The sequence below is a fragment of the Amia ocellicauda genome, chromosome 3, assembly GCF_036373705.1.
Source record: "Amia ocellicauda isolate fAmiCal2 chromosome 3, fAmiCal2.hap1, whole genome shotgun sequence".
In the NCBI taxonomy this organism is placed as follows: Eukaryota; Metazoa; Chordata; class Actinopteri; order Amiiformes; family Amiidae; genus Amia; species Amia ocellicauda.
This window is the reverse complement of record NC_089852.1, coordinates 8012511-8026855: the sequence shown is the minus strand read 5'-3', so window position 1 is coordinate 8026855 and position 14345 is coordinate 8012511. Positions and strand designations below refer to the sequence as shown.

The 14345-nt window shown below is 36.8% G+C and overlaps 1 protein-coding gene across 1 annotated transcript in view; it reads left to right on the top strand.

Annotated features, from left to right (window-relative positions):
* Positions 1-14345, top strand: part of tafa4b (TAFA chemokine like family member 4b) — a 43013-nt gene that overhangs the window by 17416 nt on the left and 11252 nt on the right. The window contains exon 4 of the mRNA XM_066700202.1: positions 9420-9575. Coding sequence (XP_066556299.1) covers positions 9420-9575 — 156 coding nt within the window. The remainder of the gene's footprint in view (positions 1-9419; positions 9576-14345) is intronic.

Below are 14345 nucleotides of genomic sequence, written 5' to 3'. Positions count from 1 at the left end.
CTTCATCAGTTCAAGGGAACTGCTTTTGGTTTGATTCTGAAAAAACATTTGATACCTGAATTCAAACATTTAGCCAAGCTTCAAATTCCATTTAGTGACACCTGTATTTAAAATGTACAACTGTTAAACCTTTATACCAGAGATTTAAAACTGAAATGATGAAAATGAGTTGTGACCAGTGACCAATATAGCCAGGGCTTGTCCAGCATATCCCTGGTCATTGCTGTTTTATTTAAAAAAAAATTAAGTCTTACACTACAGGAAAGAGTTGGCTCTGACTGCACACAGACTCTTACCACCATGGCCACAGATCTCCAAAGACCTGGGTGCCACCAGTAGTGAGTGGATTCATGTTGGCAGGAGTTCCTTGCCTCTCTGCACAGCAGCAACGCCGATGCCTGCCTGGGTGCCTGTAGAACCACCGGGCGTAGTAACAAGCCAGGCCCGTCATCCAAACTGGTACTAAATATTGTCAGTTTTCATTTCAATACTCAGAAAGAGTGTGAAGAAGAGGCGTCTCTGCTGACAGCATACCGTCTTGGAGGTTGATGTGGCTGGCAATGACTCCCTGGGGTCTGTGCAAGAAAGCTGCGCTGACATTTGGTTGAGTAACACTTGACCATTCTTGATTAATATAGAAATAATAATAAAAAGCAGAGAAGTCAATTGGAAAGACAAAATGGAGCTAAGGTACAAATGATAATACCAGTTTTTCAGTATTTGCAATAACTGTTGGAGACATCATTTTATATTATTGGCACACCTTAAGCAATAATTAGCATCCCATTGAGGAATAGTTGTACCTGTTGGGATTCATTATCTATATTAATGTCTAGGCAGTGGATGATTTGATACTTACTGGTTTTGTGGTGATATACAGTATCCTGCTAATGTATTCCCTCAATTCTAACAAGGGCACCAGGATCAGAGGATGCAAAATAGTCCCAAATCAAATCAAACCCACTTCACACACAACAATCTTCTTGACATGAGCTTCATTTGATTTGCTCCAAAGATATTGCATTTATAAAAAGAAGAGGCTTGAATTCACCAAGAAGCAAATTGGGATTGGGACCATATTTTGTGTGTTGAATGGAACACAAACTGAACTTATAATAAAGTGACGCTTATGTCAAAAATAAGTCTTAATAACTTTGAAGATGGGAGGTGGACCTGTTTTTTTCTATCCTCTGGTCCTGTTTCCCTTGTTAGAACTGAGTGATGGATGGATTCCAAAATATGTTTGCCAGTTAACTTGGCCTCCTCCTTTCAAAAACCTGTCAAGCTTGATTGTGAATACATATACTTACAGCATGATAACAATATTGTTTCTAAATATTCTTTTAGTTACACTTAATCAAAGCACTAAATCGATTTGGGGGCTGCTGTATACTTGTGCACAAGCTGCAAATTATTGGCTATAAATTTACAACTACATTTTGGTGGAAGTTTGGTTTGATATTTAATATTGCTGATATTTTTCTCTCCCTGTTATTAAACCTAGCCATAGCTTGATGAAAATAAAGGAAACCTGTTTGAGTGTGTGGTCATTTATTTATGTGTTTGAGGTTAAGCTGAAAATCAAGGCATTCATTCTAGTGTGAGAGGATTTATATGTCTGTTGACTGTACAACTAGTAATGGACCTATTTAATTACAGCACAATCAAAACCAGATCAATCTGGTTTTTAAGGATACCATTCTGTAAAGGACCAATTTCATTGCATGTTCAGTTTTTGCATTAGCAATATGATACCTTCTCTTCTTGATGCGTATAAATTAGTGCTGGGGTTTACATGAGAGGAGACCTTTTCCTCTTCTAGTCTTGTTTGCAATTAATTTAATTCAATTTTGATTTTCATTGGGCTCATTCCACAACTGAAGCATTTGTTTTCTGGCTGTTGATTATAAATATTCACATATTGTGTTTTTACCTGTCCTAATGAATTTCAGAATGTGTCAAATTAAACTGATTTTGAGGTGTCAGCATTTAAGTCGTTAAATACAATTTTAGTAAATTGGTATCACATTCTGTCAGTGAGTGTGGGGCTTCTCCCCTCTTATCTCTATCAGTTCAAAATACTTTTGCCCCCCAGTGACCTAATTAAGTCACTGGAAAACAATACAACTTCGTACTTTGCTATGGGCATGCTATACCAAACGTGCAAAGACCTTTTTAAATGATGGGTCCTCCTCTATAGGTTATGTGAAACTCCTCGAGTTTAACCGCAATGTGTTGTACTGAAGGCCTTCTAGTCTGTGAGCTGTTAAGTGATAAATGTACATTTATAATTAATATTAAACAAACACACTTTACATACTAAGTTCTCCGTCAATAAATTAACATTGTATTCAGTGATGCATGTCCTATATAAATGGATTTTCAGTTTATTTTCACTGGTAAATATTAAGAGCATTGTTTGTGTCCTACGGTATGATATATAATTAATTACAGCTTTACCTTGTTGTTATTCTGACTCTGTGTTACATCCTCCATTCGATGTTTACATTCGGAGAGCATTTACATTTCTAAGTACTACTCCTCTTTGATCTATTTTTAAGAGCCCTTTGCCGTGTCCCTGTAGTGCGCCCTTCTCCCGTACCTGTCAGAGGGATGATGGGATGGGGTGCCTCTCAGGTGCCTGCACAAATAAAGCAATGGGCTGCACAATGTTCATGTGATTTAAAGGAAACATTCCCTGCCTTTTAAACTCAAGGGGAGGGGGCTTAAAAAGCTCCTCAAAACTTGAGAGAGCAGGAACGTTATTAAAGGATGTGAATGTTCTCGTAACAGAAGTCCCGGAAGAATGATGCACCACAGAAACACAGATATTCCAGGACATGTAAATAATTTAGATTGTCTTGCCAACATGCCCTTTAAGACTAAAACAATATTTCGGCTAGCCTGCTAGTTCCTGACAGCTCAGGTAGCGCACTAAGCCACAACGTGGGAAAGTTGTTGGTCTTAAAATGCACAGCTCATCCGTTGACATTAAAGCAGCGAGAATCCAACTGATGCGTAAACAGTCTGACAGATTGAGTCATAATATTTGGTGTAAGTGTCCAAAAAGTCAACTTAGTGGGAAAATCTTGAGAAGCTGAATTGCACAGGCTCAAATATAACGGGTAAAAAACTCTTATTGCCTTAAATATAATATCTTACATGCGTTTTTGGTAACTAGATGAGTGTAATTTGGGTTATATGCATTTAATATTATGTTATCTTTGTTTTTGTTTGGTTTATTTCCTTAAATATATTTTTATATTGAAATGTTTTTCTAACAGTAAGTGGGGTGGTGCTCTAGTTATCATAAAAGGGGTCCCAGGGCTTAATTCTTCACTCCATGTACAAGAAAGCAACCCCCTCCTCCACTACAAACAAGCCTCACAGTCATTCCCATTAAAGAAGTGTAGCTCAGACTTTCTTGAGTAATATATCCCAGTTTACTGTGGCGCAGGGTTGGTGTTTATGTGAATCCCTGTCCGATACATTCTGGTTCATGTCCTCATTCCCTGGAGAAAGGAAAAGGAAAATTCATTGATTAGGCCTTAATTTTTTCTACATGTTTGTGTCCTAGGCGCATTAAATGGGCTTCAGCAATATTGTATTTCAGAGATTCAGTGGGTTTATACTGCTGATGAAGGTACCCTTTTACAGAAGCTATGAAACAGATGAGCTAAGCTTGGTCTCCATGGACATATATTGTTTTCTTACCAATAAGGATTTACTGACCTTACAGTTCTAAAAAAAACAAAAAGCAAAACAGAGCTCAGTGGCACTAACTATGGAAGTCAAAGTCATATTTTCTTTTCTTGTTTCTAATGAATCTAACTTTAGCATAAACTAATATAATTTAATTGGAGTATTTACTTAGAATTGGTGCGTGTTGTACATTAAAAGATAATTTGTAAGCTTTATTACGTGAAAGCAGAATGAGGTCTTGAACATGTTGGAAATTAGCAACAAGTCATTCTGTTGCTGGGATGAAGTGGTTACAAGGTTTCTTCAGTTAATGATTTAATTTGCTCTTCACAAAATATGTTGCAAATTGCCCTTTGCTGTGCAGACATTGATAAATATGGTGTTATGCATGCTGATGAAGTTGCGCTTAGCTTCCCTGATGGTGATCGTCTACTTTGTTGTGAGCTATCACCCTGGCAGAGTTAGCGATTGTTTGTGCAGATGGCTGGACAACGGCTGTAAAGTGTTCTTGAAATAACAACAGCACAATATTGAAATTTAAAGGAAAGACCGCTTATATGCTGGTTTTGTTGTATTTTTGACTGAACATGTATTTTCTTTGGCCTGTCATCCACCTAAAGCTGTGCTGCACGTATTTACACACGATAACCTTAGGCCACCTGCCAATCTAATATAGATCTCGAAATAAAAGGGGAAAAAATATTTTTTAAGCAGCCTTTTTCTTATCACCACAAAGCACTCACAACAATATTTAAATTCACTGGCACTTTGTCTTCAGTCATTGGAGCAGTGCTGGTGTTCTTTCCCATAGGCTGACTGGAATTTTACTTTATTTTTTTAAGGGCTGCATTTAAATGCTAATTAGAACCCCCAACCACCTTTAATGAAATAATAATAATAATAATAATAATAATAATAATAATAATAATAATAATAATAATAATGAAAAAAAAAACTGTTTGGTAGAAATGGTTGGCTTATTAGTGTGTGTGTTTTGGGGGTTGAGAGGGGGTAGAAAATGATTCTTAGCCACATTTCTCTCATTGTTTACCCCAACAGCAAAGAAAAGTACAGTGAAGTACAGCACACAAGTCATGAATTGGTATGTATTCTTTCAAGTCGTTTCCCTTCCTAGGGAATAGTTTTATGTGACATAGCCAAAAAATAAGAGAATATCAGGCATTATGCTTCAAACAAAAGGTTCTACAGGGAGATACTATTTTGGCTTTGGGAAAGGCAATAATTACTAATGTTAGATTTTATAAAATACTTTGAAGGGAATTTTAGTTGCTTTCATATAAGTAATTTAGTTTATATATATTCTAATTTTAACATAAATGGAAAGCAATATACAGAGCAATAATGTTATATGTAATGTAGACGTACTGTATATGTACATACATAATTTGGCTTTGGTTGTACTTAAAGCTATATTTTACCTGTACCTATCTCAGAAACATTGACACAATTGACACATTTAAAGTTGAATATGTGACAGGCTTTCATCTTGTTCATCATAGGTAAACATGCACAATTCATGTAATGAACAGAGTTAAAATGAAAATCAATTACAGCAAATAATTGTACAAAATCTTACAGATATTACATTTCTGTATAAATGGTTTGCAAAAAAAAACTTTGTGAAGCTTGATTTAAATAGGCAACACATTTCTTATACATTGAAACAAAGGGAATGCTCTGCATAAGAAGTCAATGTGTAGCACTTCTGATTTCTTTTTATTTCTGCTTTGTGCTTAAATAGATAAAGGCAGACCAATATCTCTGCAGTGCAGCACATACTATCCAGTCTTATGTAACTTATTTCTGGTGAAACGTGCTGTTTTTCATTTTATGGTAGGTTTACACACATAACAGAATGCTTAGCCACACTGGGGACAGGCGGGATAAAGGGTAATCCATGGCCGCTATGTATAGCTGAGGAGATAAGACTGTAAACTGCTGGGATGAGAAAACAGAGGGATAGGGAAAAAATGTGGCTCTTAGTCCATGGGATCAGCAAAATGGCTTTAGAGAGAAAAAGGCAAACAAACTTTAAATCACAGTGTAAGGAAAAGGTCATACGTTCACCGAAACAAAAACCTTTCAGAAGGAAAGATGACGGATTAGGCTTGTTTGCAGAAGACTTGAGCAGTGATGTTGCATTAGAAAGGCCGAATTTAAAAAAAAGTGAAGAAAGATATCCTGCTAATTTGAAATGGAATTACACATCTTCAGCTGACAGAATTCTGGTCCAGGGGATACAGTCTGTAGCTGCATATTGAAATAGTTGGCAAGTTGTGAATTGATTGACATTAAGTTACATATAGGAAGAAAGCAAACAGACAAATAAACGAAAAAAGCCGAGAAATATGTTGATGCCTAAAGGACAAGCGTATACAATTATTTTGGTTTACTTGTTACATGTCTTAATATGTGTTTATCTGTTGTTTTTCCTGCTTAGCATATATTTTGACACATTGTCACAAAACTGAAAACACATTTGAAACAATAAAGACCTACAGCAGGAATTGTAATAGCAGGCATAATACTTTTTAAGTGTGGAGGTGTATAACAGAGGTATTTATATTATGTAAAGTACTATTTGACTATCAAATTGTAGATGTAAAGCATGACTAATTTGCTTGCCAGCAACACAGTCCTCTCTCTGTGCATTTCATCCAGGTAAAGATTTGTAGAGTAAGGCAGTAAAAATAAAGCACAAAAGTGAGCAGTTCACACATTGTGCTGCTCAGTTTTAGTACGGCAAGATCTTGAGAATGCCACATGTTTCTATATGAAACTAAATCTGCTGTGAAAGATTTGCCAGTTCTGAAAAAAGAACCAGACAATTACTTTCTTCACTGCATGGGAAGATACATCTCTTTTCATGTGACTTTGTGTGCAAGAAGAAAGATGAAGTCCCCATCTGATTATGCTGAGAGACTCAAAATCCTCAGGGGAAAGTTTTCTTTCTTCTCAGAAGTTCACACTTTATCTTAAAAAATAAAAAAGTACCTGGCAGATAATTTATTTTAATTGAAGTGGGCAGCAGTGTAAGAAGATGCATCTTCTATAGACCACTGAAAAATTGACCAAGGGCAAGAAGTGTTGTGGGAATCGATATGATGTACATTTAATGATTCCGGTATTCTCTAATGGATATGTTAATTGTGGGGTCTGAAAAGGTACAGGGTTCCGTATTATTACAACTAACGTAAAGAAGTATGAACTGATTGTGCTTTTCAGAAATATCTGCTTTACAATAGATTAAATATAGCGGCATGTACCCCAGGCTTGGGTCTTTTCAAGGTCAGGTACAGCACTGTGACCCGCTGAATGTCTCCCATGAGAAACTGACTGGAGACTAACATCTTGCAACAAAAACAAATGACTTACAGCTGAACTCTAGCGCAGGACACCGGACAGCCTGCACTACACAGGTTATTTTCTATTTTTGCTAAACATCATTCTATGTGCCCCGAAGAAATCACTCGGAGAAAGGTTATACATTTTATCTCTCTCTAGCTACTCTGTGAGCTGATGTGTTGAATGCAGGAAAGGAAATATGATGGCTGCCATGAGATGGCTTAAAGAAATCTGATCTAACCTCCGCATTAAGATATCCTTTGTGAATATTTTGACATGATAGCTTCATAATGATGTTGCAAATCATGATAGCTTTTAATTCCCCTTTTGTAATAAATGCAGTTGCCTGTATACATTTCACCCCAAGATACTTGCTGTACTTGTGTATTTCATTAAACAGAATGGCATTTATTTCTCTTAGATATTATCACAGAGATCAGTGTATGCTATAAATGTTATCACAAATCATCCTCCCTCTATCTCAAAAGTGCCATCTCTCACTTTTAATCTTCATATGCACTGAGAAATATTGATCAGAGATTGCTATCAATTCCTAGTCCTTGTATTTGCTGTTGTTACAAGTCTCTTTTTCTTTAGACGGACACCATTACATATGGTTTCTAAATGTAGCCAGAACAAAGACCCTTTGTGTTTGCTTTTTCCCTTTCTGTTGTTGTTTTCTTTCATTTCATAGAAATGCTGGGAATTATTTCAATTTAATGCACACAATGGAGTGCAGAGACGTTTCCGGAGAAGAAACTAATATTGTAGTGGTCATTGCAACATGGGAACTCAAGATATGCGACTGTAGTGACTACCGAAAGTCCAGCAGAGGTTTAGCGGGGGCAGGCATTATTAAATGTCGGTCAGGCCAGTGGATTCTATTGTGTTTTGTAGAGTAATCTTTAAATCCTTTAGGTGCTTCCCTGGTCTACACATCAACACAGGGAAATGGCAGCTGTGTAGTTTGTATGACTTTCTTGGCCTGGAAATATCGAACTCATCTTCATTTTTGAAAAAAACACATAATGTTCTACCTCTGTACCACCATTTTTTGATGGCATTTAGTCTCCTGCAAATCCTATTGCTCAAATACTCTTATTTAAAGTGCACAAACAGAAATGTGAAAGACCTATTTTCCATTATATATACATAGCTTTCCTGCCAGGGGAGTGTGTGTAGAATACAAATTGAGTGTCTGGAGCTGGCAGCTCTCCAACTGCTTGTTAAATGTTGCCATGCTCATAAAATATGTATTGTTTCTTCTATGTTATCAAGAGGTTTATTATGTCTAAGAGAATTTTGGGGGGAACTGGAGTTGTTTTTTTTAATCGTATTTATACAACATTTGCACAAAGTCTAAATGGAGTCAAACCTGCAATTTCATGTTAATGATTTATTATTGGAGGATTTTTTTTTAACAAAGAATCTGAAAATTTCTAAAGCAAACAATTTCATTTTAAGAGAGGTTGGAGTACTTTCCATGATTAAACCTTATGGAATAACCCTGTCTGAGAACACCTTTTTAAAGCTGTCAAACATACAAATCTGGATGAGTAGGTAATAACAGATGATTTGTTTCCAGTTGAAAATAATTCAATTTAAGAAGCTTTAATACATATGTGATGCTTCTACCCTTTGAAGTCTTGGAATACACAATGCATTTTCATGAATACCCTGTAGGTAGATGGGCACTTTATGAGACACCAACATTGAATTAAAAATGAATGACTCTGGAAAAAGCAAACTTACACATTCATTTTCAAACATTGTTTATGATGGAAATTCTGAATCTTTGAGACAAGAACAAGAAAAAAATCTCTGCCTGCTGGTGTTTGTTGTTATAACTTCCCTTGTGGCTGTGTACGGCATATTTACAATGTACTGTGAAATGCGTACATTCACAAAACTGTTGGTTTGCATCAGATTAGTTCAAATCAAAAAGTGTATATATGTATATGAGGTACATCATATTTTTCAAAATACTGCAGTCTACTGAAACCTACTATGCTGTACATCATATTTTATAGCAAATCTTCAAATGTTTTCCAAGCTAGAATTTGAAAATGGAAAAAAGTGAAAAATATGTGATAAGAATGATATATTCTGTATTTCTTTACTTTATATTTATGGAACGGAGCTGAAATCACAAAATATTCTGAGATCCAAAATGTGTGTCGTCAATACTTTGACGAATATCCTCATATCGTTGGGGAATTTAAAACGGGATAATCCTATTTCCTCAGCTCTCTGCATTAACACCAGCTGCACCGACTCCACTGATTTACGTAACAGAGCTGGAGCATTTGAAGTCACAGGATTGACACTGATGGCTCTTTCTTCTCTTGCAGTTCATCACCAAGTGAAGCAGGGGACTTGTGAAGTTGTAGCCATTCACCGGTGTTGCAACAAAAACAAGATAGAGGAACGCTCTCAAACGGTGAAATGCTCCTGCTTCCCAGGCCAGGTTGCTGGGACAACAAGAGCAAAGCCCTCATGTGTAGAAGGTAATTTGTTTGCATGTTCCCTAAATCTCTACTTTGGGTAAAAAAAAATAAAAAAATCCCATTTAAACCAAACTCTCCACACAGGTTCAGAAAAGCACTGGCAGTGTCTCCCAAAGAAAGCATCTCTCTTACCTTCCACATATTAAAATACTTTGATTTTAATCTGACCTGAAAGCAGTGCTTTTCTATAAATTGTAAGTAGGTTTGTCGTGTGTTAGTGATATTACCTAGGGCCACCTAACTTTTACACAAAAAAGCTCTCTTGTATATCAGATAACATTAAAGGTTGAGAGAATTTCAGACTAATGCACATAACATAAGAATCTTTTGAAGTGTCCTTTTCTTTGCTGCTTTAGTGCAGCTGTTCTCATATCCATAAATTACTGACGTGGCGAGAAAAAGAGATATACAGCACTCAAGTATTTTCAGGGGAGGCCAAGTCTGTTCCTGGAGGACTGCAATCCTACAGGTTTTCCAGGTGTCTCTAAGTCACCAATTATGGATACCTTGAACACAATTGGCTCAATTAAACAGATGATGATGTGGGTAAAACAAAATCCTGTATGCACTGTGGCCCTCCAGGACCTGGGTTGGCCACCCCTGGCTTAAAGTGTGAAAGCTAAGCCGTCGTTTAAAAGAGTTAGGATTGCAGTTGCTCTCCTTTTTCTCCTAAATAACCTTAAAATGTGGTATAAACATTTCTAATAGTTGAGGGACACTTCAATTTTTATGACCATCTGGTTTATATGACCGAGGTGAAGCTGTGCTGAAGTACGGCACTAGACACTGGACATTCGACACTGAGACAGAAATGGTTGCAAGGAATAGTGCTATCTACTGACCGTAGGAATTATGTTGAAAAAGCTATAGGGTCAGGCTCCATGATCCATGATTGAATCCCTAATCTCACTCATTACAGAACCACCCCTTAAGGTCTTTTCCCTTTTCTTCCTCACATCTTTTCAAAGGCTGCAATTATAATTTAAAAAGTTCCTGTTTTATTCATGAATTCCCATGTTTTCAAAACATCTAAATAAATGAATAAAACAAAGTACAAAGGGATAAACACACAAAAAAATGTAAAGCCGTAGAATGACTTGAAATTATATTTTAATTTCAAATGTGTTCATTTATTTTTATTTTTATGAATGTTATCTTAATATTGAACCTTTTAAGATCAGAAACAGATATGTGTACACAAAGGCCTTCCTTTTAATGCTGCTATTATTGATTGACTTACCCCTACTATTCTGACCATAGTTTCTGCTGTCGAGACAGATTTGAGTATGTTTATAACATGTATCTTTCACCAGGAAGCCTATGCTAATGATTGTTGCTAGTGATTTTCATTGCTAGTGCACAAATAATGTGGCTCTTCACACCAACAACACAACTCCATAAGCGATAATGTCATGCCTTAAATAAATAATAGTCTTGATTTTATTAACTAACTCTTCTTGTTCATGTGCAGCCCAGGAGCTGATTACATTTATACTGTTTCTCAACCAGTATCCAATTACCTGAGCCTGAGCCTTTTTGTTCAAAGTGTTGAATTAAAATTTAATTTGACCATAAAACAAATACAAATGCTGATGTACTTTATGCTTGCAGTATTCGTGTGTGGATTGCAGACTAGATTAATGGATATACCTTTTACATTTGGTGATATGGATCCTAATTCAACAAGTCAGACCCAGTCTAGTACTCCGTAGGTTGTAGTTCACGATCTTCAGTTGCACACAAATCCACACACTCTTCAATATTTTCTCTAGAGATACCCATGCCTGCAAGACTAGTGCTGCTGCTGGCGCAAGCATCTGAGGAGCACATCCGTTACTCATCAGCCATTAGCACTTTTTTCTTTATCAGGATTTGTTTTGTTCCGGGAGATTGGTGGTGTAATTTTGTTATTGACGGTAACACTGTAACTATTTCCAGCTCTTGTTTGTAAAATTGCAAGTGACACCAGAACACCTTGTGCCTGTTGCTTGTGTGATTGCTGCGGGGCTCCGAGTACATTTACGGCGCAGTAATACTGAGAGAGAACTAAGGGTCGATTTGATCAACCTATATCCCGCCAAGACTCTGCTGGATTTTATTAGAGAATTTTATGGAACCGGCAAATGTTTCTGAACTCTATCAAGACCTAACTTGAGCTTTCCTAGGGGAGCGCCCTGAAAACTGTTTCTTGCTACAATCTGGGGTTCTCTAGCGCTGTAAACTCTGAGCTGTAAAAGTTGTTATAGTCCATTTTGATTACATCAGCCGCTGTGCCAGACTTGTCAAGATAAGGTTTTATTAAAGATTATGTGATAAAATGTTTCATGTGCTGGATACATTCGCATGCATCTGACCTCCAGACTGAATGTTTTTGTCATTCTAGGACTGATTTACTTTGGGCGTATACTCTAAAAAATATCGTCCCTGCATGTTGCAGTTGTCTAGTGGTAAATCGCAAGTTTAAACTGGTAAGGGGATATTCCTGTTAAATTCAGGGTCGGAGTCCTTTGCACCAGGGATGTGGGGGGGGAGGCTTTTTTTCTGAAGTGCCCCATTTGTCCCTAACATCCCTGCCCCCATCTGTGCCGCGACCCCCCCCCCCCCCCCCCCCCCCGGACCAAAGTGTCCCTTTGTTTGTTTCAGCCACTGCTCCCCCGCAAGGCAAGGCTGTGCACATCACTGCTTTGCACAAAAACTCACATGAGAACAACTTTCACATTTGATCAGGCATAGACAGTCATGCTCAGTAGTGCTTCAGAAATATTCAGGTTTTCTCTGTAACTATACAAGAATAGGTAAATTAATTATGTATTAAACACTGAAGGAGATTATATAAAAAGATACATATGAACCCATACAGACAAATTCAGCCTCTGATTAATCTATTTAAGGGGATTTTTATTATTAACTGCTTTAATGATTAATACATTTTAAGAAATAATAGCTAAAGAATAAAAGCACAGCTCTACTATTTTTTTCTCTTATGTGTCTGCTGTTAAATAAGCCCATAATTGTCCCTCTTAGTGGCAGTTTGGCCAAAGGAGGTAACATTTATATCTTCACAAGCATAGGTTTTGTTTATTTGTTTAATAATCTGATGGTCACTACATTTGATTTCTGAGTATTGGAGAAAAATATCCTGTATTATATTCTAAACAAACAGACATCTATTATAGATAACAGGTTACAACAGGTTAAACATGACTTGTTATGAGTATAAATTAAAATATATACACACTTTACTAGCTGCTCCAATGTGGCTCCAATAAGTGTTTTATTCATTTTTATACACGTATTTTAATCGTATTCTGCGCTTGATCATTTTGATATATTTTCAAGTAGTTTGTGTCTTTGTGTGTGTAACGTGTGTGTATTTCGACGTACAGCCCAAGTATTATGAATCTCTTCAATTACCATACTTCAAAGTTTGATACCATGAAATCCATGAGACGTTGCAGAGTAAACATGTCAGTTTTACCCCTGACTCTTTGAAGGTTAAAGATATCGTGCACAGCATGTTCCAACACATCCCAACGATGCAACAAAGGGTTGAGAGGGCCTTCAAAGTTGTATGTAACACTATGCAAAGCTTCAACGCACACATATATACCAATGGATGATACTCTTGTCATCCTGGATGTAGCTGCCATCGCTGGGGTAGAAAAGCAGCAGTGCTGAGTACATTTGTTCATGTATTTCTCTGGTATATCCAGGATATTCCTCCTGTGATATTGAAGTGCCAGCAAATGTTCCCTACACAATTACGGATAACTTGTGTATAACCATTGCAGGTTGCATGGCAAAATAACAACAAGATACCCTTTCATAATTTTAGCGATGGAAAAACGGTAAAAACAGCAAATCTAACACTGAGATGGTCTTATAATTGACACCACCCAGAGGTATCCACTGGTCCCTGAGGGAACTATCACTCCTTTTGGACCCCATTGGGCCTACTTTTTAACTCAAGGGCTCTTCTTAAGACATAAAAGGCCCAAGAGTAGCACCGGAGCCCTAGGGCTATAGTCAGTAACTCATGAACCTTGTAGGTCCAATCCTGAACACAGAGGAGTTATTGGAGGCTTGATAATACAGGACTGCTTAGGGGATCAATCAATCACACAGGAGCCCTAGGATTTTGCAGTGCCAGAGGGTGTTTTAGTGACACAGAAGATCTATTAGTAAGACACACTATTCTCTGAACACATTCTCTGAGACAATTGTATGTAATGTAGAAATATGATAAGAAAAAAAACAATGGCATAATTGATTCATGATGATAACCCCCCCTTTCTGTTTTAAGGTAATTTGTTTTAAATAATACAACAACCATAGCAAGTAATGCAATATAACCTTTGCTAGATGGATTGTACTTTATATTGCATAGAAATGGAAATATAACATGGTTACATAGACAGAAATATTCCATAAACTACACTATTCCAGACATTGGGGGCAGTGGAGTTTAAATAGTTATCGGGTCTATCAGCATGTGGGTAGCCTGTTATTTTCTAAGGTTACACAAGTGTAGTTGGTGGAAAAAGTTAAATATTTGATGTAGGGAGCTGTTAAAGTTTCAAGCCAGTTTTAAATATACATTTCCTTCTGTGTTTTATTTGTAATTTAGATGAAGGATTTAGTAATGTGAAGAGAAAGCCTTGTAATATTTATGTGACCAATGCAAGAATCCGAATATTTCCTCCACTACCTTCTTTTAACAGCACAGTGGTAAATCCAGTATGTTAAGTGGAATGGATAAAATACAACAAA